At 40.9% G+C, this 26266-nt stretch overlaps 2 protein-coding genes across 6 annotated transcripts in view; one reads left to right on the forward strand and one right to left on the reverse strand.

Annotated features, from left to right (window-relative positions):
• atp10d (ATPase phospholipid transporting 10D) overlaps positions 1 to 13248 on the forward strand; it is a 320634-nt gene extending 307386 nt beyond the window's left edge. For all 3 annotated transcript variants that reach the window (XM_041213647.1, XM_041213766.1, XM_041213726.1), the window contains 3 exons: positions 2211 to 2315; positions 7666 to 7853; positions 10181 to 13248. In XM_041213647.1, the coding sequence (XP_041069581.1) occupies positions 2211 to 2315; positions 7666 to 7853; positions 10181 to 10709 (822 nt within the window). In that variant the 3' untranslated portion in view covers positions 10710 to 13248. The remainder of the gene's footprint in view (positions 1 to 2210; positions 2316 to 7665; positions 7854 to 10180) is intronic.
• Positions 13249 to 22447: 9199 nt separating this feature from the next.
• LOC121280888 (atrial natriuretic peptide-converting enzyme-like) overlaps positions 22448 to 26266 on the reverse strand; it is a 308072-nt gene continuing 304253 nt past the window's right edge. For all 3 annotated transcript variants that reach the window (XM_041193245.1, XM_041193240.1, XM_041193253.1), the window contains exon 22: positions 22448 to 25945. In XM_041193245.1, coding sequence (XP_041049179.1) covers positions 25769 to 25945 — 177 coding nt within the window. In that variant the 3' untranslated portion in view covers positions 22448 to 25768. The remainder of the gene's footprint in view (positions 25946 to 26266) is intronic.

A 26266-nucleotide genomic window follows, 5' to 3' on the forward strand; every position in this document is an offset into this window, starting at 1 on the left:
TGCCCTGCTTCCTTCTTGACTTTGCTGACTTGTGACTTGCTTCCTTAAATCAAAGAGTGAGACTTTTTCTATCTGCAAGCGCCGGGATGCCTAGCTGATTTTCTTCAGCTGTGATCTTCACAGCACACATTAGCACCAGAACAGAACACCAGACTAGCACATAGAGACCAGGTTTGCAGTTGGCTTTTTAATGCCTTTTCTTGTGTATTCCTGGAATGGAAAAAGCAAACAAGTCTTTCACCCAGAAAGTGCTTTCTTTCAACTAGATCATGTCTACAGTCTGGGATATAACTCAACAGGAGATGGCTTCTGCTGAGATGGTGATCAGCCTCCATTATCTCCGCAACCACAGGAAATTACAGTTCAGTTTTTGCACCGAATCTCTTCTTTTGGAGTGTCTCTGTCTGAAGTAGGCCTCAACACCTTTTTAGGTGCAGAATTCCATTCTCTTTGGATTAGTTGGCCAAGTGTAATCCACATAGGAATTTTCCAGCAGGTGGTTTCTTTACAATCCCAACCAGCTTTTGCTAGTAGGTCCTTTTTGAAAAAACACATATTGTACTTAAAAGTTCAGTATGTCTGTAAGTAATTCAGGGCTATGATCCATGGTCATGACATCCTGCAGGTGAGGATTTTTAAGTGTTGCGGCCTACTTGGATTAGCTGGTTTCATGGATGCAGTCAGATGTAGAAGATGTTGCAATTATTAAAAGATTTTAGTTCACTGGTAGATTTCTAGTAAAGTTGGCTTCTGAACTTGGTAATACATTTGTTCCAAAAGAGAGTGAGGGAGAGAGCCTGGCTTTCAGCCTGTTTCCTCTGCTGAAAATTTTCTTGCAAATTTCCCTCTGCAGTGGCTGCAGCCTGGCCAGGCATACTTTGTCCATTGTTCATTTCAAAATGGTTTTTGGTGGGTGTGTCTGTGGCAGCCATTGTTTCAATATCCAGCACTTTGCATTTTAATGTCTCTCCCCTAGATAGTGACAAGTTTCAATGATCTCTGAATTATAGGAAATGTCTCTCTCTTCACACTCCCTCAGGGGTGATCTGTTTGTTCTTCACCTTCAGCTTAGAAGGTGGCCTTGCATTTTTAATTAGTTCTGTCTCATTTCAAATTGCAAAATTCCCAGTCAGTTGAAATTTTGAAAATCATGACCCGTAACTTCTGCGCTGCAAAGCATCAGATTTGGGGGGGTACCCCCAAGATGCGCTGGGGAGTACCTCTGTGAAGTGCACACTTCTGGAAACCATCCAAAAATGCGGTTTAAATCACAAACTTTGGATGGTTCCATCAGGGTTAAACCAATAGTTACCCAGAAAAAGTTAGAATTAAAACCCTTTCTAACTTCTGAGTAGCTATTGTAAAGTCCCTGACCGACCCCATGGGACTACCCCCACCTGACCACCAACACCTTCGACGTCCTGACAATCTCTGGATCTCTGACTCACACACATACCCTCCAGACCTGGGACCCTTCAACACCCACCTCCCAGACCTCGGACCCTCCCTTCATGACCCACCGAACCTCGGACACCGGCTCAACATCATCCCCTACCCCCCTCCCCCAGACTTCATACACCCCCAACCCCTTGACCCCCCTCAACCTCAGACCCCCCCAAACCCTTCCCAACCTCGGATCTCCCTAACCCCCTGACCTTGAAAACCCCCCAACCCCCACCCCGACATTCTCATGCCGCCCCCACTGCTGGGGCTAGACTTTGCTGGGGCCTGTGAGGAGTCTTTTGATGCAGTCCCCAAGCAGCTCCAGCGAACGGGAGTAGCAACATAATTTTCAAGACCAGTCAAGTAGGTATTGTTTTTTCTAATTTCTGCAGGCCAGCACTTTCTGACACTAGTCGGAGGTTACAGCCCCATATTTTCAAAATAAAAGGGACATAGCCTTGTGACAAAGTATAGCTTATTGTAATTTTCCTCAGTGCTGGAGGACCTTCTATTGCCCCTGCATCTTTGAGAGCTCACCTGCTGTCCATTAATTGGATGACTAGCCTGCCCTCTGGTCATTTGCAGGGGTGGGGGGAAAAGATGGAGGAGTGGCACTAGGTGAATTGTTCTTGCAGAGCATCAGCATGGACGCGACGGGCCAAATGGTCACCTGTGCAGTCATTCATTAAAATTAGCAACTAGAACCTAATGGAATCTTCAGCACGGTTGTGATAAGTTGTACGTTAAATGAAACCTTCTCTTTTCAGACTTACTTTGGCTCAGATGTGGATATCTACTCATTCGGAACACCTGTCAATACTGCAATACTGTGTGTAATTCTTTTACACTTAATGATAGAAGGCAACACTTGGGTAAGTATATGTTCCTAAATTGGATGTAATTCTAGATGTTCCACTTATAACATTGAATTCATAAAACTCAGCAAAGCATTTAAAAGTTAGATACTTTCTCATTCTAATTTTTTCATCCCTGTTCCTGAGGATATACAAGGTATATGTTATACAAAAACTGCCTGAAGCTCAAATATAGTATTCATAATATCCTTAGAATAATCCTAAATGATCTGATTATATTTTAGTATTTAGTGCAGTGATTTTATGTCAATTCTCAGAAGAATTAACTTATTCAAGATCATGTTCTCATCAATGGCTTCTTCACTTCAAGACTTGGGGCAGGATTTTACATTCCACGGGCAAGCGAGCGCCCGACCCAATCGGGCGTGAAATAGTGCATGATGATGTCGGGCGAGTGTCCCAATGTCATTGCGCGATATTTCGGTCAGCAGATGCGCGCAAGAGTCAGCAGCGTGCCCAGTGACACTTAGGCCTATTAAGGCCCTTAATCAATTAATTAAAACCTATTTTTCGGTGCCCATCCAACCTTACGGTTGGCGGCGGGCGAATCAGCCAGGCGGCCTTTTGATTTTTTAGCAAACCTCATCAACAGGCGGGATACGGTTTCCACAATTAAATTTAAAAATAAATATAAATTTTGGGGCAGAATTTTTATTCCGTTAATGTTATTGTGAGTGAGTCCCATGTCGGGACACTTTTTTCAAGAGTTAAAAACTTTTTTATTTTAAAACTGTTCAGCTCCCTGAGGCACCTCCCTGCCTTCAGGCAGCTTTCTGTGCATGCACTCCTACTCCTCCCACCCCCGGCAGCACTGAGGTTCTCAGCGCATGTTTCACACTGGCTGGTCGTTAATTGACCAGCCATATGAAATCACAGTCGGGGGCGATCACAGGCAGTGGACTGTTTCCTGACCACTCCTGGGCCTGAAAATCCTGCCCTTGATTTCTCTAGTATTCTCCTCACTGGAATCCTAGCTCCAACCTACACATAGCCCAACTCAGTAAAACTTTGTATCCTCAATACTATATGCACACATCCCAATGTCTATCACCCCACTACTGGCATCCTGTTCTGCAGTGTTTTGGTTTCAGAGTCTTGGGCTGAATTTTAGCTCTCGACAGGGATGAGCACAGAAGCGGGTGGGTGTATAAATTCGTGCTGCTGGCTGTCGTATCAGTTTCCCAGCACCATCCCTCCCCTTGGCCATATTCCCGGAGGCACTTTGGGATGAGTGAAAGGAATGTTGGGGGCAGTAGAACTACCAGTCTGAAAGTGGTGGGTTCTTAATTCAGCTCCACTAAGGCATATTTCAGAGGCCAACGGGAAACTTCAAGTCTCATGGTGGCAGACCAGGGGGCCAGCACTCCAGGCAGGCTTAGAGGCCCTCCCTGCCTGGTTTCAGGTGCAGGCGTAGGTCACCCTATGCTGGTGGCCTGGCTCCTGAGGTGTTTTTTTTTCATTTTAACTTCCAAAAACTTGAGGGAGGACACGTCAAACTGGCAATACTCTCTCTCCCTGATTTACCTGACAAGGCAGACTGCTGCAACTGCACTGTAGTGCTGCACTTCTGGACAATTGCCATGCAAACCTTTACCTGCGAATTTTCCAGAGGGATTCCACAGCACATCGTTGGGGTACCCCCCAAATCGTACACTGGGAGCTTGTAAGTTACGGGCCAATAATTCTTATTTTGTCTGGGGTCTTTGCCCTGCACCTCTTTCTTCCCCTTTTCCTTCTTCTATGGTATGAATTTACCAGAGTTACATAGCGACACCCCCTCCCTGCATATTGGATGTGCATAAAATAAACTAGCCCTCTGATTTAACCCTACCTCGAGTTTGCTGTGGGGTTATTAAAGGAGGATTGAATCATCCCAAAACTGAGGGGTTGGGGAAAATACCACTTTTACAGGGGGAAATCAAAAACACCTTTCCACTTAGGTGGTGAGAGGAGAAATCAGGGCTGTTTAAATTAAACCCTCTGCTGCCCATAACAGAAAACCCAATTTGAATTTGACCAGAGTCCAAGTTAAGTGATGAGCCAAATCTGAGATATAAGAGCCAATTGGAAGCTAAGAACTCGGTGGCTGGAACAAATTTTAAAACACAAATAACTTGCCACAGCAGATTCCTTTTCCCTAACACTAAAGAAAGGGCAACATTTGATGCACAGATTTTTGTTCAGCAAAAGAACTTTAACGGTGAAATTTTGGGAGCCCTTGGCACAGAACAGTTAAAAGCTGTAGCTGGGAAGGTGCAGTTAAACTTGCCCAGCAAAATCTAAAGAAGTAAACTGATCCAGTCATCGGTAGAACATTTGGATTTCATGTTACCAGTAGAGCAGTTAGATGTAGAGATCAATCATGACTCCAAATCCTCTCCCCTAACCAATTTCAAGCTGGAAAAGCTCAGGTGACAGATAGAATTTCAGTGGAGAAAATGAGAGAGAGAGGGTCAGAAGCTCAAGAGTGGAAGAGAGAGTGAGTATGGGAATGGGAAAGGGAAAGAGAATTCCAGCTCCGAAAATTGGAAATAGAGCTAGCAGCTCAAAGGGAGAGAGAGCAGACAATTGGAAGCGCCAAAGGAAAATCTCTCTCTACCCAGTAGCACCCCTTTCCCTCTAACCCAAGCCACTCTCTGAGGCCCTCAAGTATGCAAGATTCATTCCCAAATTTGAAGAGAGTGATGTGGAGTCATCTTTTGTCACTTTTGAGAAAATAGCAGGGCAGCTAAAATGGCCCTCAGATATCTGGACATTTTTGATTGAAGGGCAGCTGTGAGAAGATCTCAAGAGGTCTACTCCATGCCGCCTCCCTAGTGTGTCCCTGAATTATGAGCAGATGAAGGCTGCCATCCTAAGTGCCTACGAGTTAGTCCTGGAGGCATTTTGCCAGCAATCCCGGAACACTCATAAGTGGCCCACACAAACCTACATCGAGTTTGAATGGCTAAAGCAAATAGTGTCCAACTGATGGGTAAGCTCCCTAAGAATCCCATGTACCTATGAATGGTTGCATGAACTAGTCCTGTTGGAGGAATTCAAAATCTGCCTATCCTCCAACCTGCGAATACACCTAGAGAAGCAGAGAATCCTCACAGCTAGCGATGCAGCCATCACAACAGACATCTATGATCTAATCCTTAGGCTTGGACACTCAGGGAGATTCCAAACCATTACCATGACCATTGGAAAGATAAGCAGGGTTACCTAAATGGAAAGGCCCCCCCCCCACCCCAACCCAGAAAAGAAAACACAAAAGAGGGTGCGAGAAGCCTCCTGCAGCCTGAAAGGAGAACTCCCAGAGGCCAATGTGTTCTCATTGCAACAAAATAGGCCATTCCAGACCTGAATGCTGGAGATTGCGCGGCAAGCCATTTGACTTCGTAGGGCTTCACATAATTAGTCTCCCAAAGCATGTCCCAATGGGTAGTGCAGCAGAGAAGGCAGAGACTCTCGCTACAGAAACTCACCCTTTGGAGCGTATGGCACAATGTGTGTCAGAGCTGGACAAACTCCCAGTAAGCTTCCAGAATTTTGTCCTGTCAGGAACAGTATCCCTCTACCTGTCCAAATATGTGAGCAAGTCTATAGTACTGCTCAGGGACTCGAACACTCAATCCATAATGTTGGAGTAAAAATTAAATGTAACCCCTGAGTCCTCTCTGAAAGCCAAATCACTGATCAGTGGAGTGGGAGGAGGACCTGTGTTTGCACCCCTCCATAAGGTCCACCTAGAGTGTGACCTTGTTTCAGGCCCTGTTACAGTAGGAATTGTCCCCAAAGTACCAGCAGCAAGAGTCAATTTCCTCCTTGGAAACAATTTGGCTGGTAGCAATGTGTTAGCCAGCAAAAGAAAAGAGGCCAATGCCAACCAGCAGAAATCCACAAAAGGGGTGGAAGGCTGGGGAAGATCCCGAGGCCCAAAAGAGCGGAATAGCACGCATAGACCTTGAGCAAGAGCAGCTCGAAGGTAGCAAGGCTGAAGCCAGGCAGTAACATCAAAAGAAAAGGCCACTAGAATCTAAAATAGATTCCCCAAGAATCCCAGAATTAAAAAGAGACCAGAGAAGTCCTAGAACAGGGAAAGAAGTAATGAGGGAGATGCCCCGCGTAGTCAAAATGCTTGAGGGAGGGCAGGTTATTAAGCCCAGAAAGGAAAAGGATAATGACTTGCCTGAAATATAGCTAGCAGAAACCTTCTTTCTGACAATAAATAGGGACATAGGAAGTTCCCAAACAGATGAGCAGATAGGGAGTGAGATGCCTTCTCCAGTCGAAAAGCCATAAGGGAGTATAGCTGGAACTGCACCTCCAGTGATGCGAAACTTAATCTGGATCATTGCGTTCTTGGTCATATTTTATTTCAGTCTATAAGATACAAATTATATATAGACAAGATACTGAGTTAACCAAATAGGGGGTTTACACTAACAGGCAGTAAATAAATATTTTGAAAATTGAACTTACGTGAGTTACTGAAATTGTAGGGCACCTCTCAATTGTAGCAGTGATAACTTAGATTTAGCTGTGTAGGAAAATAATTTCTTGGTAAGACAGAACTTGCAGTTTTCCAAAAATTCCAATCAAGTTGAATAAGGTCTGATTGTGTTTTATTCTGTGCAGTGAGGACAGACTGAGTACATAAAGTGTGAGAGAGAGACTACCATGTTTATGTTGGATAATTTACCCACTTATGCTGTTAAATCCAGAATTTCTCTCTCAGCAACTTTAATAAATTTGGAGGTGCACTGCAGGTTAGACATTGCTACTGTAGTAGCTAGCACAGTATGCCCACATTCTTTTCTTAAAAAAACACAAATCAAATGAGTCCACATTTTGTCTTTTCTCTCCTTTCTTCGTGTGGCTTCCCAAGTTGTGCATCATTCCATTACTGGGAGGTGTGTAAAAAAGAACTGGACAGTGAGCCTCCAAATTGTTTTATTTCCTGTGAAGAAATGCAGTTTTTCATTTGTTTGAACAATTCTGGGGGTTGTAAGCATGTCACGCTGTTGTCTGGATGATCGCACATTAAACATGGTGCACTGCTGTACACTTTAATCTAAACTGTGTCATAAAGTCGGACATGATCATATGGTGATTCCTTTAGATTATGGTATAAAGAAATTTACTGCAAATCAGTAAAAACTGTAATAGGCATGTGCATGATTAAAATGACAAACTCATACCTTTTGCCAGGTATGCTGCTAAACATAATAGGAGTTGGGTTCTTTAATGCCAACAAAATACAGCTTGTTTAAAAACAATTCCTTGCCAAGTTTTAGGGTCTTTATGTTTTAAACTGACAACCAGCAGCAATTAATTTACTAATGATTTATTTGTATTTCAGACTTGGATTCATTGGGTTGTAATGGCAGGAAGTACTTTATTTTACTTTGTGTTTGCACTGGCTTTTGGAGGAACTTGTATAAACTGCAACCCTCCATCAAATCCATATTGGATCATGGAGCAACAAATGTCAGATCCACTCTTCTACCTGGTCTGTATCCTCGCTACAGTGATAGCTTTGCTCCCCAGGTAATATGCACTTCTGTTCCAAGTGGTCAGATACCCTATTCTAATGTGTAATTTATGTAAAACCTGTTCAAATTACGTGGCCAAATTACTGTCAGGTGGATGTAAGAGATCCCAAGGCACTATTCTGAGGAAGAGCAGGGGAGTTATCCCCAGTGTCCTGGCCAATATTTATCTCTCTATATAAATGCAATTATTGATTTTCATGAAATACAGGTTTCCACATCAGGTATGAATTGCTTTAAATAAATCTACACTGGCTTGCTTTTGTTAACCATACTCTCATCCGATGCACTGGAAAAAATGATTTTATAATCAAAGCAAATATTCATTCCAATCTTGATCTAAAAAAAAATTTGCACTTATATAGTGCTTTTCATGACCATCAGATGTCTCATAGCACTTTACAGTCAAGGAAGTACTTTTCTTGTAAGTTTAGCCACTGTTGTCATGCAGGAGATGATGATGGTGAAAATAGAAGACAGATAATTCTGTGGAGCTGTAGGCAGATTTGTCAGAATTTTGAATTAAATTTCTGAACTACCATCGCATGTACAATACAATTTGCCACAGGTTATCATTCACTCTTTTGCATCAACATTTAACATTTTAAAATGGAAAGCCTGTATGTCAACTATTATCTAGAATGATAGAGCTACAGATGCCAGCCAGTGGGTGGTGTTGTGGGGTGAATTTCTCTTTCACCCTAGCCGCTATCATTTTGTTTGAAATTTGTTCCTTTTTCAATAATTAATCATAATGATTTCCAAACATTACATATTTTGCAATAGCTACAAAACATTTCTTCTTGTTATGGTTAAAGCAAATGTCTGTTTTCTGTGTATTAGTAGGAGATAGTTAAACCCAATTGAACATTCAAACTCAATTGGACAAAATAAAATCAAAGTAAATCTAGCTTCCTGTTTTGTTATAAAGTTGCTAAACTTTAGTCTTCTCCAAGACAAAAAGGAAAATTGTGAATCCAGCCTAGATGGGGCAACATCCCTGCCCCTTCCCACGAGTTATGCTGGTACAGTCACAGCTGATAACTCACTGCAACCAAATTGTGCACAACATCAAGCAACTACCTAACACCTTGTCAGCACAATTAATGCACTTGATTAGGATATGAACATGTTAAATATCATTTACACCTCATGTAAGGGGTTGATTAGTTCGGTTGGCTAGATGGCTGGTATATAATTCAGAATAATGCCAACAGCACAGGTTCGATTCCTGTTCTGGCTGAGGTATACTTGGGACCTGCCTCCTCGTCCTGCACCTGAGTGTGGAAAGCTATGGAAAACCATCATGGACAAAAAACTGCCAAGGAAACTAGCTTAGGATGAAACATTAACAGACAATGAGCCAAGGACCTGCCTTCGGCCAGAGTACGATTGGAATGGAAACATAATATAGAATGACTAAATTTGGTTTATAAATGCTTGATACATTTTCTTGTTAATTATATCTGACAACGCAATATAATTAAAACCCCACTGAACTGGAAATGCATGGGTGGCAGAGTTTCATACCAGCAAAAAGTAAGGCAGGCTTTGCACTGTTGAGCTCAGCACAGTGCTGTGGAAGGATAATTTGAAGGAAGGCCATGTGCATTCTAATGGCAATTGACCTACACAATCAGCAGCAAGTAATGTGTGATCCAGAAAATATGGGAGGAAAGATGTGAGACGAGTACCCCTGCAAGAGCTACTGTAAGAATAGCCTACCTCTTTGTGCTGCATCTGTAATATGTCTTCTTCAGATGAACCAAGAGGAACAAACTTGGACCTTGCTATTTACTGTGGCAAGAGGGAATTTTGATGTAATGGAATCAGAGAGCAGGACATTGGTAATCATGGGGGCATCAAGGTCAGTGATTGGGGTGAGGTGTCAGGGGAAGGAGATGGAGTTGCGGTGGCAGAAAGGTTTTCACACGTTAACTTGTTGGGTTTAGAGGAAATACACCTCCTTCTCTTGGCTCATAAATAGCACTGTAAGGACAATTACCTGATGGATTCAGTCCATCCCATTTCTTCTTGCTAAAGTTCAGGAAACTCAGCCAACATGAGTTAAAAATAGAAACTAGCAACCTCCTTAAAAAGTTTCAATGGCCGACCTGTCTCCTGAGAGATTAGTCCCCCCACTGTCTCTCATCCCATCTCTGTGGGGTTGAGATAGGGCTTGACACAGGTTGGGTCCCTGTTTCAGATTTTTAAACTTTTACCTTTACACCTGATCTAAATGACCACCTTACCTTGAGTCTGTTGCATTCCTCAATTTAATAAACCACAATGATGATAACACTCAAATATCAACTTTATTTTCAGGTACATCTATCGCATATTCCAGGGAACAGTATTCCCATATCCACTGCTAAAGGCTCGCCAGCTGGATAAGCTCAGTGCTGAGGAACGTAAGAGGACAATCCAGGAGTGGAACGACACCCAACCAGTCTGTGAGGAACCTACTGTGGATGTCCTCAACACCACCAGCTCTGTAGATAACATAATTGTTTCAAGAAAAAATTGTTCAGAGCAGGCCACTTTTTTATCAGAGGACACAAGAGTAGCCTATTTAGTAGCTAAACCAGCAAAAGGAGAAGCTGCCCTTACTGTGATTCCACTGAATGAAATGCAATCAGAAAATGTCCAGAGAAACGCTGTTTTATTTAAACCAGGAATGGTTGGGAACTCTGACTTGGTGCAAGAGTCACACACACAAAATGTTACCACTGACAGTATGCATTCAAAAGGGGACAATCAAGGAGCTGCTTCACGATCTAAGAACAAAAATACCTCTTCTTCCGTCTGGGGTGAGACTGCTAGGTTACCGGAATTCCCTCCAGCAGAGTGCTAGCACTGCTCAATCTATAAGGAGCTACTTGCTAGATAACGATAAAAGTTAATTTTTACTTAACTGTCTAGGGATGAAGAAGTAATTTCTTTTGACCAGTATTGCTGTCCAACTTTTTGTTACAGACCACAATCTGAACCACTGCCTTGCTGAAGAGCTGCTATCTATAATTCTAAAATAGGCTTTGCCATGGAATACTGACTTATAAGTTGGTGTCCTTCATTCCATGTGGAATGAACTCTGATGTCAATCATACCTCTGTGTGCAGTTGCCACGTGGAGTGTACCATTTTCCCCACAGGACACACAGCACTTCCTTGTTGGCCTTTGCTGGAGAATAAGGCAAAGAGGGAATGTAGCACTGAATCCCTGCTTGCTCCACAGTCAGGCAGCAATCCAGGAGGAAAAATGAAATTAGGCCAGTCATAATGGCTTCCTGGACTGAATTATCATGCTGCCGTAACCTGTTCATTTTCTTTGGAACCAGATAGTGTTTATGTATCATGCCCTGATCTGTTAAAATAGCATTATTTTCAAAGCTGAACCAGGACTATTTAATGAATCCAACAGAATACAAATGATGGCCCTTTTTAAGCTGGGCATGTGCCAAACGTTTGTGATGTTCAGATGTGAAAACAGGATCTAATCTGAAATATCAACTTAGAATACAGATTGTCATTATGGCTTGGAATTTCATGAAATGTGTGCTGTAAGTTCAGCATTGTACAAATTTCAGCACAAAAGATCAAAGAATTTCAAACGTAAGTGACTCATTTCAATTTTTAATGCTACGCCCAAATTTCCTCTATTCATGCCATTTCTGCCAAACCTCTGTCACTCATTAAAGCATTAATCACCATATAATGTTTTTCACCATTCTGAACAAACCTTTAATTTACACCTAAACATTGCTGCAGAAGGAATTCTTTGGAACTCTTCCAAAGAAGAGTCATGTTAGACTCGAAACATTAAATCTGTTTCTCTACACAGATACTGCAAGACCTGCTGAGATTTTCCTTCAAATTCTGTTTTCATTTCTGATTTCCAGCATCCATAGTATTTTGTTTTTATAATGTTAATACAGAAGCCTCTCAATGCAACACTGATCATGTCACAATTATTGGTTATCACAGATTGCTCATTAATAAAAAGAATATGCTTTCTAAAACTTAACTTATTCAACTGCTCCCAAGAATGCTGGATTAGAGGAGTGCCTGTCTGTCAGCTGAACTACCTGACAGTGTTTTTGTTGTATGATGTATTGATGTTTGCAAGCTGTTCCTTGTTTTAATAATTAACACACAATGTATAATGCCAAAGTGTTCAACATTGATGAATACAGCTTTACAAATACTTGGTTTTTTTCCCTAAATTCTGCATTGTTTGTATTTATCCTCATGGAAACTAAAGACACTGACTATTCACATAGGTGATAAGAAAATGATCATGCTTGATTCCACTACTCAGCAGTACTACAAAACAAATATTTTTGATAGACAAACCATATAAAATATATATTGTACCACTTGCCCTGACATCGATTTTTGTGGGATCCCCAAAACCAGCTGCAGGAACCCCCTCTTATTGTTTCTGTACTCTCCTTCATAATATGTGCTCTCTTCCTTTTCTACAAAACCAAATGTTCTATTGAGTTAGATCTAGTTGCAATGTATGTTTAAAACTGATTAAGTAGAAGCAGTTAGCTCCAAGTCACATTTTATATTGTTGATCCAATAGTACTGGTATAGGTGCTAATTGTTTTCAAGCTGCATCAGAGCATTTTATTGATGTATCAAGCATACATGTAATCAAAGTGGTGTGTTTTTAAAAAAAATAGTATTATAGCAGTGAGCTTGACAACACTTAGATGCTTTCTAAATGTGAGTAGCCACCTGTGGTAGCCATGCATTGTGCTTTGACCAGGGATTTTCTTCCCATGCTGATTATGGGGGCATGATATTTATTCTGCGGTTTACTCAGGGTGGAAATTTTATATAATTCTGTACTTTGTTGGAATAATTAGGCTGCACTGATCTGATTAAAAATTTCCCAATAATATTTACCACTTAGGTTTTCTGTGACACATGTATAAAAGGGGTAGTCATCAACTTCTCATTCTCCTGAGTCAGCTTGTTGAGATATTCTTCCCTTTCCATTTGTATGGTGTTCTTTGTACTCCATAAAGAGCAAAGCATTCCTCCATTATATCTGACTCCCCTGTGAACCATTTACAAAAATGTTTCAGTTGTTATTTCAAATCTTTATTTTTGTCCACCGACTTTGCTAATTGATGCAGTGAACTTTTACCATTGAAATTCAAGAATCATTCATTAGTGATGATTTGCTTATCACTTTGAACAGGGTATTTTATAAGGTCGAATTATACTGTTTTTATAGAATGTCAACATTTTCCAAAGCTTTGTCAATTCCAATATTCATATTGCTATTTTTTTGGACATTATTTTCTTAGGTCAATTATTGACATGTGGAATTGACCTTACTGGATGGTTATCTACATTAAAGCAATATTTTTTTAAAACAAACAGATTTCTGAATGTTGCAATGATTAACTCATGATAGAAGGCACCAGTAGGGTATATTTTCCCAACATTATTTTAATGTTGGCATTACCCTGCTTACAGCAGGTTACTGTCGATTTCACAGATGGGCAGATAGACCCAATTTTGTTATTTGCGTTTGATGTTGAGATTAAAAGTATGAAATAGTTCTTCTGATTTCTTCCCTCCCAAATAAAAAAATCAGGTTTCCCACTTTTTCATGAAAACCATGTCCCTTTAAAAGAAATATATAGTTAACCCCAAAAAGGCTAGTGGCAGCATTGGCTCACCTAATTGTACTGAAGTTTTACTTCAGTGGGGTAACTAAACTATTTTGTAAATAGCTTTTACAATGTTTGCAGTTCAATGTCTTGCCAGACATTTTAGTGATACCTGAATATTTCTTTGTGTTTACAATATTTTAAACATTGTAACATATGTAATCTGGCGAGTCACATTTTTTATATTTATTATGCGCTTAGTAATAATTAGGCTGCATTGATTATTTAGTAGTAATTGGATTCTCGGGTTTTTGCATCTTAAAACATTTCTTTCATGTGGATAATAGGAGCTTGGAAATATTTCACACTGCACTTAGAAAATCATAGCATGATCAGACAAAGTCAGCATGCCTTTACAAAAGGGAAATCATGTTTGACAAATTTATTGGAGTTTTTCTGAGGATGCAACTAGATGAAAGGGGAACCGGTAGGTATGGTACGCTTTGATTTCCGAATGTCATCCAAAACTGTGCCACACAAAAGGTGAATATGCAAAATAAGAGGCCATGGAGTTGAAGGTAATATATTATACTGGCTACAGGAGCAGATTAGAGGTTAAGAATCCTGAGGTGCGCAAATCACCTCTTGGCTCCCCAAAGCTTGTCCACCACCTACAAGGCACAGGTCAGGAGTGTGATGGAATAATCTCCACTTGCCTGGATGAATGCAGCTCCAGCAACACTCAAGCTTGACACCATCCAGGACAAAGCAACCCCCTTGATTGGCACCCCATCCACAAACATTTGCTCCTTCCACCACCAACGCACAGTGGCGGTAGTGTGTACCATCGACAAGACACACTGAGGAACTCACCAAGCCTCCTTAGACAGCACCTTCCACACCCATGACCGCTTCCATATGGGACAAGGGCAGCAGACACATGGGAACACCACTGCCTGGAAGTTCCCCTCCAAGTCACTCACCATCTTGACTTGGAAATGTATCGCCATTCTTTCACTGTCGCTAGGTCAAAATCCTGGCACTCTTTCCCTAACAGCACTGCGGGTGTACCTATACCACAGGGACTGCAGTGGTTCAAGAAGGCAGCTCATCACCACCTTCTCAAGGGCAACTAGGGAGGGGAAATAAATGCTGGCCTAGCCGGCAAAGCCCATGCCTCGAATAAATTTTTTAAAAATTAGCATGGATGGAGGATTGGGTAACAGGAAACAGAAACTAAGAATAAGCGGGGCATTTTCAAGTTGGCCGGTTGTAACTAATGGAGTGCCGCCAGGATCAGTGCTGGGACCCCAGCTATCTGCAATCTATGTTAATGACTTAGCCAAAGAGACCCAGAGTATGTAACCAAGTTTTCTGGCCATATAATGTTGCGGGAATGTAAGCTGTGAGGAGGACACACAGAAGCTGCAAAGAGATATAGACAACAAGGTGCAAAATGGAGTACAACGTGGGAAGTGTAGGGTCATTCACTTTGGTAGAAAGTATTGAACAATATTTACAAGGCATGATATTTTTAAATGTTGATGTTAGAGATCTTGAGTGTACTCATGTGAAGAACATAGAATTAGCAGGCAGATATAGCAAGCAATTAAGAGGGCAAATGGTATGTCAACCTTTATTGCAAAGGGTTTGGAATACAAGAATAAAGAAGACTGCTACAGTTTTATATCGCTTGGTGAGACCACGCCTCCAAAATATCCGGACAGAATTTTTGTGGTCCCTTCCAGTCCGTTGTGTGTAAGGTGTGTGTATTTCCTTACCCTCAATGATTTTTCCTCACTTAAACATAGATTCCAGCAGCAGGCTTTTTAGTGATTTTAAAAATAAAGAAGGTTATCCATTAACTCACACTTGCCCTGGAAGTTTGAAATGCAACATCTCTTATCATTCACTTCACTCACAATCACACATGCAAAAGTTAGATAAAGATGAATCTAAAGCCTTAATTATAAAAATGAAGTTTAGTCCCTTTGTCAATGCAGGCCTGCTGTCATCTTAATTGAGTTGATCCTTTAATTAGAGTGAAGATCTTTTAGAACAAAGGATTTTCATGAAGCTGTGAAGAGCCGGAGACAAATAGCCAGGAGATTGGTTCTCAGATGGACTTGGAAGCTGGAACAAGTGCAATACTTTGGCTGCATTAGAAGACTCTCAGCTATGATGGTTCAGGTGTTTCTCTGCAGGATTTGCTTTGTTCACAATACTTTAAACTGCAGTCCCTGAAAGTTGGTTTTAGTCACATGACTGCAGATCAAACCATGATATAATAGCAGTTGACATTAGCCATCCAGCTTGAGCTCAAATATTTTCCTTTGTTCAATATGGCATTTAGAGACCAACAGCTTAGAGACCCCATATTCTTCAAGTGCTGGTTCATCCTTAAACAATGAGATGTTTAAACTTCACAAGTGGCTGTGAAGTACCCTTATTCAGGATCACGTTTAACTAAATATTGGCCACAGAATCGAATATTGTCCATAGTTTAAATGCCCATAGTTACATGTTAAGTTGCAACCATCTTAACAGGTTTTGTGGCTGCTTTCAAAAAGTATGTTCTTACAGTCTGTAATATCCCATGATCCTCATGCTTTTACTGAGCATGACAGTATCTAAGGAAGGATATACTTGCCTTGGAGGTGGTACAACAAAGGTACATTCAATTGGTTCCTGGGTTGGCAGTGTTGTCCTTGAAGGCTGAGTAAATTGGAACATAGGAAATAGGAGCAGGAGTAAGCTATTCAGCCTTTCGAGCCTACTCCACCATTCCAACAGATCACAGCTGATCATCTACCTCTCAAACCATTTTTCCCACTATTTCTTGATGTCATTCGTGTCCAGAAACCTATGGATTTTTGTCTTGATTATGCTCAATGACTGAGCTTTCACAGCCCTCTGGGGTAGAGAATTCCAAAGATTCACCACCCTTTGAGTGAAGAAATTCCTCCTCATCTAAGTCTTAACTGACCTTCCCCTTCTTCTGAGGCTGCTTCCCCTGGTTCTAGACTGACTAGCCAGGGGAAACATCCTATCCACATCTACTCTGTCAAGCCCTCTAAGAATTTTGTAACTTTCAACAAGATCACCTCTCATTCTCCGAAACTCTAGAAAATATAGACCCAGTTTCCTCAAACTGTCCTCATAAGACAAAACTGCCATGCCAGGGATTAGTCTGGTGAACCTCTGTTACACTCCCTCTATGGCAAATATGTTCTTCCTTAGATAGGGAGACCAAAACTGTACACAATACTCCAGATGCGGTCTCACCAAGGCTGTACACAACTGCAGCAAGACAACTTTATTCTGGTACTCAAATCCCATTGCAATGAAGGCCAAGTAACCATTTGCCTTCCTCATTGCTTTCTACAACTCCATCCAACTTTTAGTGACTCATGAACAAGGACGCTCAGGTCCCTTTGGACATCAACACTTTCCAATCTTTCACCACTTAAGAAATACTCTGCCTTTCTGTTTATTCTACCAAAGTGGATAACTTCACACTTATCCACATTCCATTCCATCTGCCATGTTCTTGCCCACATAGCTTCTTTGCATCCTTCTCACAACTCACATTCCCACCTAGTCTTGTGTCTTGCAAATTTGGAAATATTACATTTGGTCTCCACATCCAGATCATTTATATAGACTGCGAACAGCTGGGCCCAAGCACTGATCCTTGCAGTACCCCACGGTAATAGTCTAACATCCTGAGAATTCCGACTCTGTTTTCTGTCTGTTAACCAATTCTCAATCCATAGCAGTATATTACCCCCAATCCCATGTGCTCGCGTTTTGTTTAACAGCTTGTGTGGGACCTTATTGAAGACTGCTGAAAACCTAAATACACCACATCCACTGGTTCTCCTTTATGTAAGCTTCAAGTAACATCCTCAAATAAAACTCAGGTTTGTCAAACATGATTTCCCTTTCATAAATCCATGTTGACTCTACCCAATCACTATTTTCCAAGTGTCCAGTTATCACATCCTTTATAATAGATTCTAACATTTTCCCTACTATTGATGTCAAACTAACAGGTCTGTAGTTCTGTTTTTTCTCTCCATCCCTTAAATAGAGGGGCTACATTTGCTACTTTCCAGTCTGCAGGGAGCTTTCCAGAATATATAGAATTTTGAAAGCTAACCACCAATGCATCCAACATCTCTATAACCACTGCTTGCAACCCTCTGGGATGCACTCATCTGGTTCAGGAGATTTATCAACTTTTTAATTAACTTTTGAGTACTACCTCTTTATTGATACTAATGGCTTTCAGTTCCTCATTTTCATGAATTCCTTGATTCCCTTAGTATTTCTAGATTTTCTGCATCTTCCTCTGTGAAGACAGACACAAAGTAATTGTTTAGTTTCTCTGCCATTTCCCTATTCTCCATTATAAATTTTCCTGTCTCTGCCTGTAATGGACCCACATTTGTCTTTGTTAATCTTTTCCTTTTCACATACCTAAAGAAGCTTTCACAGCCTACCTTTATGTTAGTCACTCACTTGCATTCATATTCTCTTTTCCCTTTCTTTATCAGTTTCTTGCTCATCCTTTGCTGGATTCTGAATTGCTCCCAATCCTCGCACTTACCATTTTTCCTGGCAACCTTGTAAGCCACTTCCTTTGATCTAATGCAATCTTTAATGTATTTTATTTTCCACGGTTGATTCACCTTTCCTGTTGGGTCTTTGTGTCTTAGAGGAATGTCTCTTTGGTGTAGACGATGTAATACTACTTTAAATATTATTGCCTGTCCACCGTCAAATCTTTTGATGTATTTTCCCAATCGACCATAAGTCAACTTGCCCCTCATACCTTCATAATCTCCTTTGTTCAGCTTTAGGACCGTAGTTTCAAAAGGAACTATATCATTTTCAAACTTAATGTAAAACTCTATCATATTATGGTCATTATTGCCTAATCATTCCCTTACAGAAAGGTTATTGATTAGTCCTTTCTCATTAGTTAATACTAAATTTAAAATAGCCTGATGCCTAATTGGTTCCTCAATGTACTGCTCCAGAAACTCATCTCTTACACACTCCAGGAAGTTATCCTCCACAGCATTAGTGTTAGATGTATGCAGTCTATATGTAAATTGAGGTCGCCCAATGTTACATGCAGCTCTAATTTCCTTATTTATGCCATGCCCACCACAGTTTGTAAACAACTTCCACCAATGTTTGCTGCCCCTTGCTGTTTCTTAGCTCCACCCAAACTGATTCTACATCTTGATCTTTCGATTTAAGATCCTCTCTCACTCATGTACCGATCTCATCCGTTATTAACACATCTACCCCACCTCCTTTTCCCCTCCACCCATCCTTCCTAATTGAAGAATATCCCTGAATATTCAATTCCCTGTCCTGTTACCCTGTAACCATGTCTCTGGAATGGCAATTAAATCATGCTCATTTACCTCTATTTGTGCCTTCAAATCATCTACCTTGTTGTGAGTGCTCCATGCATTCAGATAGAGTGCCCTTTTGTCTCTTTAACATTATTCTGCATTCTGAACCTATTTGATGCTTGCTTTTGTTTTGTCTGCCTTCTAATTTTGCTTACTACTTTTCTACTTCTTACCAGTTTTGCTTCCCACCAATCTGAACGCCCTCTCAGGTTCCCAACCCCCTGCCAATCTAATTTAAACCCTCCCCAACAGCACTAGCAAATCTCTCTGTGAGGATGTTAGTCTCGGTCCTGCTAAGGTGTAACCCATTCATCTTGTACAGGTCCTACCTGCCCCAGAACCAGTCCCAATGCCTCAGAAACCTGATGCCCTCCCTCCTACACCAATTCTCCAGCCAAATGTGTAATCACTTAAACCTCCTACTTCTGAGCTCATTAATACATGGCACTGGGAGTAATACTGAGATTACTGCTTTTGAAAAGGAAAAGTAAGTCTGAGGCTTTTTAATTTCTTTCCTAACTCCCAAAATCTGCTTTCAGGGCTTCATCCTTCTTTCTACCTATGTCATTAATACCAATGTGGCTGTTCATCCTCCCCCATAAGAATGTCCTGCAGCGTCTCTGTGACATCCTTGACCCTGGCACCAGGGAGGCAACTATCCTAGAGTCATGTCTGTGGCCACAGAAATGCCTATCTGATCCCCTAACTAATTAATCCCCTATCACTATTGCCTTTCCACTCTTCTTTCTCCCCTCTGTCAATTGAGTCACCCGTGGTGCCATGGACTTGGCTCCCTCTCTGCCTGCACACCCCTAACCTCCGGTTTGACCACCTCTCTAACATGCTCCACATAGTTCTCTCCCTCACACCACAGTGACTCCAGCCACAATTCGAGTTCCAAATCCAGGAGCTCAAGCTTTTGCAGCCAATGACACCACAAATGGACTTGTGTAGATCAAGTGGTGCATCCACGACTTCCCACATACCACAGGAGGTACATTCCACTTGACCGAGTTGCCCTGCCATACATTAGCTTTACAAACTATTCTATTAAAAGTAGAATTACTTACCAATCTTCCCCTGCACCAATGTAAGAATCAAATACTGGAGGGTGAAAAAGTTAGAAAAAGAAAGGAGCACCTGCTTTCCCCCCTTCACCGAACTTCCTCACTCACCAATCTCCTAGTTTCAAACTCAGTTCAAGCTGTACTCAAGACTCTTGTATTTATATTATTTACAATTCAGAAGGATCAGTTCTGCTGCAGTTACAGAATCCAGATTACACTAGTTAGCTAATTAAATAATTTCAGCTGCTGTCCAGTAAAGCTTGTTTATTCCTGCCGAAGGCTGAAAGCAAGTTACTTACACAGTAAATTTCAGTTAAATGCAGTCAAAGTTAGATTTTTAGAATAAGATTGACCATTAAGAATCCGTCACTCACCAAACTCCTAATTTCACACTTTGTTCAAGCCTCACTCACTTCGGCCTATACCCTCTGGAGTTTAGAAGAATGAGAGCTGATCTCAGTGAACTATAAGATTCTGAAGGGACTTCATAATGTAGATACTGAGAAGTAATTTGCCCTGGCTGGGGAGTCTAGAATACAGGGGCACAGCCTCAGGTTAAGGGGTCAATCATTTAGGACTGAGATGAGGAGCAATTTCTTCACTCATGAATAAGAAACTTTGTAACCCTCAAAGGGTTACAGATCCTTCATTAAGTTTATTCAAGACTGCGATTGATAAATTTTGATCCCTCAGGGAATCAAGGGAAATGGAGAGGCAGGAAATTGGAGTTAAGCTATCAGCCATGACGATATTGAATGGTGAAGCAGGCTTGAGCTGAATGCTGTACTCCTGCTCCTATTTCTTATCTTCTTGTGGACACGAATAGTTTTTACCTTGTAGGACTCTCTTTATTACAAATAACATTCTGTTCAGTGAGAATTGAGCACAAAATCTAGGCTGACATTCCATTGTAGTACTAAGACTGTGCCGGCTTTCAGATCAGATGTTAAACTGAGGCACTGTCTGCCCTTTCAGACGGACATAAAATATCCCATAATTTGAAGAAGAGCACAAGTTCTCTTTGGCGTCCTAGCCAATATTTATCCCTCAATATATATCATAAAAATGGATTATTTGGTCTTTATCACATTGTTGTTTTTAAGAACTTGCTGTGTGCAAATTGGCTAATGTTTTTTCTACAACTGCTGGTACACTTCATAAGTATTTAATTGACAATAATGTGCTTTGGGAAGTCCTGAAGTTGTAAAAGGCATTATATAAATGCAAGCCTTTCTTTGTAATATTCAAGAATGTAGTTTGGTTAATTTTGCTGTAATATTAGCAAGATATTTGGATTGCCTTATTTTAAGCAAATCCATACCATTTTTCTACATATACCATCTGAAAAAGATTAAGAAATTATTGGTGCAGTCTTTAATTTAGAAGATTTTTGCTCCTCAAATATGTCTGATAACTAATGGGCCTCAACTTCCTCAGGAGTGGCGATCAGAGTCCTCTGGCCACTCCGCTCCAACTTTCATAACTCAACTCTTTTTCGATCCTATCTCGCCCAACCTTCCGACTCAGGCCAGGCAAGATCTGGGCAGTGTAGTGCATCCCTCGGGCCCAATGTTGGCAGCAGCTCAGTTGGATGTAAGGAGGCCACACCCCCTTTTTTATGGCACTAGCTGTTGTAAACCAGGTAAGTTAGTGGTCCTTGACAGGCCAGGGAAAAAGTAAGTGTACATGGGAAGTGGGTAGGATTTGGTGCGGGGGGGTGGGTGGGGAGGGAATCTTGTGGAGCGTGGAGGAGTTGGAGAAGAAGGAAATCCTGTGGAGGATGGGGGGAGGAGCGGGGAGAAGGGATTCCCGTTGGGGAGGAGCAGGGAGGAGGGAATCCCATAGGGAAGGAGCAGGGAGAAGGAATTCCCGTCCGGGAGGTGCGATTCCCATTGGGGAGGAGCGATTCCTGTAGGGTGGAGCGGGGAGGAGGGAACCCTGTAGTCGAGGAGAAGGGAATCACATGGGAGGGTTTAGGTAGAGGAAGAGAAGAATCACATGGATGGGGAGGAGCAGGAGAAAGGAATCAATCACGTGGGTGGGGGGAAGAAGGAGAAGTACAGAAAGGAATTCCGTTTTGCAAGGAAGGGAGAAGGAGGAGAAGGGAATCTGTGGTGGGGGGGGAGGCAGGAGGAGAAGGAGGAGTCCCATGGAGGTGGAGGGGGGTAGTCCCCGTGAGAAAGCTAGTCGGGGGCTGGGAGGGTGGTCCCATGGGGATGTCAGTGTGGGTCTGTACAAGGGTTACCCAGAAGTTAGAAGTGATTTTAATCATTCTAACTTTCTTTGGGTAACTTTTGATGTAATACAGTTGGAACTATCCGAGGTTTGCGATTTAAATCGCATTTTCAGATGGTTCCCAGTGCAGGGTAATTTCCCAAGGGAAGTTTGCACTTACATAGTTACACTGCCCTAGAGCTTGGAAGTCACAGCAATATTTTAGAATGCTAAAGTAAGCAAACATGAATCATTATTAAGGTATTTTTTATTAGTTTTTAGAGTACAATGCGGCCACTGGTTCAAATAATACGGAAAAAACTGCAAATGCCAGAAGTCTGAAGTAAAATAATAAAATACTGGATCTAGACAGCAAATTCATCGATATTTCGGAAAAGTATCCAGTGCTGACCGAAGTTCTACGTCCTGAGCGTTAACCAAGTCTTGTCACAAACGTTGTGTTAATGTTATGTACTTCCAGCATTTAGGTGCTCACTGCTGCTTCTTGCAAAGGGGCTTCACTTACATTTGTGACCTTGACTCAAACTTTACAACCAGTCTGATAAATTGTCAGTGGTATAAAAGTAAATAAGGCTGACACGGAGTTGGCATGAATTTGACACAATACATCTTTTAAGAATAGTAGATCCTTTAAGAAAATGTGATTGGTGAATGAGAAATAGTATATATCATTTCTTGGCAAGAAGGTAAAAGGGGGTAGATTGCTTGCTGTTCTCAATGCCTGTTTGGAGATGTGCAGCAGAGGCACAGCAATGCTGATGTTCCATCTCTGCAGGGAAATGTTCGTTCTTCTCGGACAACAGTTCTGTGAAATGGGAGTTTGGTGTCAAAGTGACCATATGTTATGTTTGTTAAATTGCCAACTATCTACAATACACCCAAGCTTGGCTGTATTGGGAGGCTACTGTTGGAATCACTGGTTTGTATTCCACCAAGGCAGTGGTCCGTTCTTTGTCAGCTAGAAGGGAACATTGAGACAAACAAATCCCCGAAGAGGAGAAACCTCAGGGAAGGCTCTCTTGGTTGTTATTAAGGATGACATCAGCAGAGGGCAAGATTAGAAGTTCAAGAGGACTTTGGTCGATGGAATGGGCAGACAGGTTGTAGATGAAGTATAAGGCAGGCAAGTGTGAAGATGATGGGAGGCAATGTGAAATAAAGGATACCATTCTAAAGGAGGTGCAGAGGTTGAACTTTTATCAATAAAATTGGTTGCACTGCCAATATTCAAACCATAATCATGGTCATTTGTTCAATCATTATCTTCTAGCCATGGAACTAAAGTTTCTGATTCAAGGCTTTCTGATTTGAAAGTTTAATCGTCTCTCAGTAAGGGCTATGGGATGTGTGAGGTAAGAAGCTAACTTAAAATGTGGTATAATTGCTCAAAATATTACTTAACAGTGTTTCTTGAGGTTTATAACCCTGATCAATTAAGGAGGCAGTGACATAGTGAGCAAAACAGCATTATGAATGACTAGATAAATCACAGAAACTCAGAGCTGAGAAGTAAGTTATAATGCACACACTACTGAAGGATTAGGAAAAAGCAGACTGAATATTCTGATCTTGATCCACTAAAGCCATGAACAAGGATTGCTAGATAATGTTTTGACATTTGAATGAGGCCAAAATGTGTGTTTCTATTTGAACAGGTGGTAACAGTAGTACAAGCTTAAGCCCAAGTTTTCAATTTACAACACTAGTCACCAGTAGTTTGTGATGTTGTAAATGACGATCAAAAAGCAAAGTGTAAACACCCAATCTACTTAAAGTCTGGCCACACAACAGCATAAAGTTTAAATGTGCACACATAGAAAAAGCAATATAAAAATATTTTATAAAATTACAACCATCATATTATCTTTACATGGAATGTTACATTGAACATTGCAGACATTTCTCAAATGCCTTTGTTTAGAAATGATACAGGAGCAAAGTACATAGCATTACATTGTTGAAAAGTGCCATCACAGTGTAATATTTATTCCCACAGACTCAAATAGCAAGCTGCCACACAAAGATCCAATGTGAATAAAAAGTGAGCTGAAACAAAACTTTGGCATAAGAGAATAATTTTAGTTGTCAATATGTTTGTTTGAAAAGTGGTAGTCTAAATAATATCATTACCACTCACATTAGTGTAGAAAAAGTAAAACTGAAAAACTGACTATTGACACTACAGAAAGAGAGGCCCTTTAAACAACTTCAAACAAGAGCCGAGCAGGGGATAAGTCCCCAAATTAATTAACTTTTATTTTGGCAGCAAGAATTATCAGACTGTGAACTGTCTTCCAAATGTGGCCAGTACTCTGAAGAAAAATCAACACTATACACTGGAAATCTTTCACAATAAAAATGAGATTCTCAGAAAGCCCAATGAACTCAGGTGGTTCAAAAGGCTAATGGTATAAAAAGTCCATGTTTAAATCTAGAACAGTGATCTGTATACAGTATGCTTCAATTTGATTTTAATTCAAACTTCATTAGAAAGCACATGACAGTTCTTCTCTAGCTTGATCATGGATTCAAGAGAAGTGCATTTTATTCATTCTTTGTATGGTTGCTTCCTACTTTAAAATGGAATGAAACTGCTACATATACAGGAATAGTTCAATCCATTACAATGTATCATCACTGCAATCAATGCTACAAAATCAAATCCTTGTAATTTATTTTAAATGCATTAATCTACAATTACTCATAACTAAACTCTTTGTTCTCTTTCCCATACCTCAATAGCTTGGCAAATAAATCTTTTAGGGAAAGAGGTGCTCACTGCCAAAAAAATCAGCTTTTACGAGTATTCCAGTTAGAGTCATATTACAAGATACTAACTGTATTTGATGTCAACATATTGAAAATATTCTATATCGTGACCAAGGATTAATTATAAGAAAAGCTTTAGACTGATCACCATGTAGAAATTAATCTATAACTCCAATACATTTGGCTCACGGTTATGCACTGAAGCAAAATAAACCCATCCTGTAAGTAGTTCTGTAAAATATGAAAGAATTTCTCCCCTCATCAGCATCCTCAGTGTGAGGCAGTCTCACGAAGAATGCAGAAGCAGCTTTCTCAAACAGGTCAAGTTAGAGGTAGCAAAAATTCCTCTCCACAGACTGAACAGCAAATACTGACCTTGTTTACCAGAAGAATCTAATCAGGTCATACAGTGCTCTACAGCTTTGGAATGGATGCACTACAAATCTCAAGAGGGAGCAGCAATTGACAGGTGTATTACAAAATGGGATATAAACATTTTGTTAAAGATCAATGAACTCCATATTTCTAAAAGTCATTGATTCCCATAATAATCCAGGTATCAGAGAAACCATCACCTTGAGAACAGTTTGGTGTAGTTATTCCTTATGAATTATTACTGAAATATTTCAGTGAATGGGGGTGGGAAATGGAAGGGTGGGTGTGGGGTCTACTGCAAGGGAAGAGGAATGATCATCTAGTCCTTGCCAGCTGCCACATTTCTGCTTCTTGCTATTTACGGTTTCATCTCAGGTACTGTTCTGCTGGCCTTGTAATTATTTATTTATAAAAAAGTGTGGATGTAGATCTGCCTCTCAATCCATTCAACAAAATGAGTTACATTGCTGTAAACACCGGGTCCAAGGAGTTTTGTAAAGCACACTGATCCCCAAGATGTTAGACCAAATAATGTCCATCTCTTGCCAGGTTGTTCACAAACCAGAGGTCCTCCACTGTCACCCTGACCAACAGAAATACAATGATGTTCAGGCAATGGAAAATTAATACTTTTGGCAAACCTATAAAAACTTTCACTTTATGAACTTATGAACTTCAACACATTCGATCTAATAAGTTCCATGACCAATGGTCATGCTGCCTGATCCTGCTGTTGTTTGAGCGTGCAGCAGCCAAAAAATTTTGCTGGAATGTGGATGCAGGGTTCCCATTTATTTTGTATGCTGTGCATAAACTGTTGCTGTACAAGATGCTGCATGTGAGTATTCTCTATACAATGATTATGATATTTTTGCCCAGACAACCATAACACTTGTTGAAATAC

The sequence above is a fragment of the Carcharodon carcharias genome, chromosome 1 (assembly GCF_017639515.1).
Source record: "Carcharodon carcharias isolate sCarCar2 chromosome 1, sCarCar2.pri, whole genome shotgun sequence".
Lineage (NCBI taxonomy): Eukaryota > Metazoa > Chordata > Chondrichthyes > Lamniformes > Lamnidae > Carcharodon > Carcharodon carcharias.